Below are 3840 nucleotides of genomic sequence, written 5' to 3'. Positions count from 1 at the left end.
AACTTTTACAACTTTAGCAGATCCATTCGGATCACACCAGCAAAGTTTGTAGTTTTAATGATTTGACTATCAACACAGTTGATGCACCCAATGCATCAGCATTCAAACAACCTTCTAAAGCAAACCAAACACACTGGAGTGAACTTGAACTTTAGTGACTGGAAGCACAAGTGAGACGCAGTGAAAATATAGTGGACAACTGTTAAAAGAAAGTCAAACACGGGAGATTATTGATCTTAAAGAAGGGCAGAGTACAACTTAAACAAACAAACAAACGCAAACGGCATCAAATCAATCAGTCTGTTTGTAACATAAAACCAAACAAAATCAATCATTTCTTGACTTTATTTTGAATAAAATATGAGTCCTACTGAGCTACAGAAGTTTCACCGCACTGATGAAGATGTATTGCACCTTGAACAAAGTGAGCTGAGGCGCTTCGACCTCAACTACATCTCTGGTCAGCAGGATGAAGGCGCCCTCTTGTGTTGGAACATGGAAATACTTCATGATCTCATGACTGGACCTGATGTCGGCTGCACACTTTCCATTTGATGCTGATGTTAAAATATGTCACTTGTTGTGAGAGCTGAGTCACTCAGTGTTTGAGTGACGACTGAGAAAACGTGTTTGGAACAACACAAATGTCCACCAACCATAAATCATTGTGCCCTGATGACATAAAATGAATGTTGCTTCCAATATCAACTCTGCCTGTGCAGTGGCGGAGAAATAAGATCCAAATAAATCAATCCAAATATTCAGCAAACATGTAGAGCACAGAGAAGTTTCTATTTTCATGCAGAGAAAAGTCAGTTCAGATCAACAACAATCATCCTGAGCAGTGATGGCCTCCATGGCTGAACAGACACAGGAAGGAGCTCCACCTGAAGACACTCAAACAGTTATACAACAACCAATGAGAATAGCTCAAGGTCCCGCCCACACTGTTTGATTGACAGATGATTTCTGTGCAGTGAAGAAATGCCACAACAGTGAGCTCTCAGCAACAAACATGAAGACAAAATAAGTTTGAGAATGAAAACACAGTTTAACCCGCAGTCTGTTAAATGACCTTTGACTGTTGGAGTTTACAGAACTCAGCAGAGTCCCTATAAAAACACCAAAGAAGAAGTCCAGCATAGAGAGGCTGAGTGAACGTGGTCTGGACTCTGTGGAGGAGAGTCATGGTTTCAGAGACGCTGTAGAAGGACAGAATACCTGCTCTGTGATCCAGGTACACTCCGACTTTGGAGGACCGAGGACCTGAGACGGGAGTTTTCACATCTTTGAACCAAAACTTATAACTGTTGTTGTTACATTCTAACGCCCAAGATTTGTCATTGTGTCCAAATCCACATTCATTCGAGCTCCCTGCTCTGCTGATATTTTTGTATGCGACTGCAACACAAACTCCTCTCCCTCTCCACTCCACCTCCCAATAACAACGTCCAGTCAGACTCTCTCTACTCAGGACCTGAAACCAACCAGTGAATCTGTCTGGATGATCAGAATAAGACAGTTGTTCACTCATTACTGTTACTTTTCTCTTCCCCTCAGATAATAACAGCTCTGTGTTTGCTGTGTTTGGATCCAGTGTGATTTCATGTGAATATTTTAAGAATTCAGCTCTGGTCTTGGGCTCTGGTGGTGACAGTGAAACATCCACTTCAGTCACTGTCAGTGAGACGTTTGTCCATTTGTCACTCAGAACGTCCTGTAGTTTGTCTCTGACTGCTGACACAGCAGCTGTCACGTCCTCAAAGTACCTCAGAGGACGGATATTGATGCTGGACGAGTCTGTAGGTCCACTGAGTGGTGACAGTGAGGGGTAGTTGTGTAGAAACTGGGTGTGATCCTCTGTGTGTGAGAGCTGCTTCAGCTCAGCATCTTTCCTCTTCAGCTCAGTGATCTCCTGCTCCAGCTTCTCCTGAAGCTCTTTGACTCGACTCACTTCAGCTTCCTGCTGGGATCTGACCTGCCGCTTCACTTCAGAGCTTCTTTCCTCCATGAGACGGATCAGCTGGCTGAAGATCTCCTGGCTGTCCTCCACTGCTTTATCAGCAGAGCGATTGATAGCCTCCACCTCCTGCTGAAGCACCTTCACGTCTTTCTGTCTGTCCTGGATTCTCTGCTGGATGTCTTGTCGACTCACCTCCAGCTCTCTCTGCCTCTCAGTCCTTTCTGCTGCAGCTGAGACTGTGTCGTGGCCTTTATGTTCATCCACAGGGCAGAGATAACAGATACACTGCTGATCAGTGCGGCAGAACATCTTCATCACCTCATCGTGACGAGAGCAGATGTTCTCCTGGAGCTTTGTGGAGGGCTCCACCAGCTTGTGTTTCTTGAATTGAGCTACTTCATAATGAGGCTGGAGGTGTTTCTCACAGTAAGAGATCAGACAGACCAGACAGGACTTGAGGGCTTTCAGTTTCCTCCCACTGCAGAAATCACAGGCCACATCTTCAGGTCCGGCATAGCAGTGATCAGCAGGAGCAGCTTGGAGTCCAGTCTTCTTCAGCTCCTCCACTAAAGCTGCTAACATGGTGCTCTTCACCAGGTCAGGCATCGGTGTGAAGGTCTGCCTACACTGAGGGCAGCTGGGGATTTTCCTCTCATCCTCTTCATCCCAGAAGCTTTTAATACACTTCATGCAGTAGCTGTGTCCACAGGGAATAGTCACCGGATCCTTCGGTAGATCCAGACAGATCGAACAAGAGAAGGTTTCCCGGTCCAGCTGAACTCCTTTCTGCGCCATTTCACCTCTCAGTGTCAACGACTGTCCGAGTTTCACTTTCTCAGAAGTGAAAGCATTTTGAGCTCTGATCTAAACAGCATGTGTCTCATGTTGGTTACACCCATCTTCAAAGTGTAGATCTGAAGGGGAGGGAACCAGGAAGTATGTGGACAGAGTGGAGCTGCTGTGTTTGAGAGCAGGAGGAAGAGGGAGGGGTTATCAAGCCTCGACACAATAACAACAGCAAGAACCGGCCAAGAAAATGAACCCAGCAGACTTTAGTTGGAAGAAATTAGAGACATGACCTCCATGTTGGACGACACAATTCTTTGTTTGAGTTGCTCTACTGACGCTAAAGACAGGCTGAGAGTCGTAGACGTATTAATCCTTGTCCTCCACCAAAGCCCTGTATTTCTTTAGATTACCTGGTGCAGCAACCTTTTTAAAGAACTTGGGCTGGAGAGTCTGAATGGCCCCAGTTCTGGTCCTGGCATAAGCCATGTTCCGTTCCTGATTTGGGCCCCAAGATGGCCCCTACTAGAAAGGAGTAGAGTTCCTGATGACGTCCTGACTCACCGCTGCCCAGCTCCAGCAGCTATTCCCTGAACCAAAGCTGCAGTCATCCCCTGAGCCAGAGCTACAGCCATCTCCAGTTCCTGTGCTGCAGCCTTCTTCTGACCCAAAACTGCAGCCATTTCCTGATCCTGCTGCCCTGTCACCAGCCTCCAATCTCGCTGCCGTGATGCCGGCCTCCAGTCCTGCTTCCGTGTTGCCGGCCTCTTGTCCTGCTGTCCCTCCTTCAGCCTCCAGTCCTGCTGTCCCGTCACCCCCCGTAGGTTTCATGCCACTGGTCGTTGGTCCTGAGAAACTTCACCGGCTCCTAGAGAGGACCCGCCTACGCAGACGCCAGCCTGACCTCCAGAAGGGTTATGCCCTCACCACCAGTCTTCAGGGCAACCCTTGAAGGGATTTTTCTTCACAGCTGGTCTTTTAAGAAATGAGGCCTTGGCCGGCCTCCTGCCCATCTTCCTCAGAGGTTCAACCTTCTCTGGCCTCTTGCCCGTCCTCCAGAATGACTTTTCCTCTGTCTTCAGGCACCTGCC

General features: G+C 47.6%; 1 protein-coding gene across 1 annotated transcript; it reads right to left on the bottom strand.

Annotated features, from left to right (window-relative positions):
- Positions 1 to 1066: 1066 nt before the first annotated feature.
- Positions 1067 to 2797, bottom strand: LOC139338512 (tripartite motif-containing protein 16-like). The gene has a single exon (XM_070973579.1). It carries the CDS (start codon positions 2756 to 2758, stop codon positions 1067 to 1069), a length of 1692 nt encoding a protein of 563 aa, XP_070829680.1. The 5' UTR covers positions 2759 to 2797.
- Positions 2798 to 3840: the final 1043 nt, after the last annotated feature.

This window comes from Chaetodon trifascialis, chromosome 11, assembly GCF_039877785.1.
Source record: "Chaetodon trifascialis isolate fChaTrf1 chromosome 11, fChaTrf1.hap1, whole genome shotgun sequence".
Lineage (NCBI taxonomy): Eukaryota > Metazoa > Chordata > Actinopteri > Chaetodontiformes > Chaetodontidae > Chaetodon > Chaetodon trifascialis.
The sequence above is the reverse complement of the archived record's forward strand: the minus strand, read 5'-3'. Positions and strand labels throughout refer to the sequence as shown.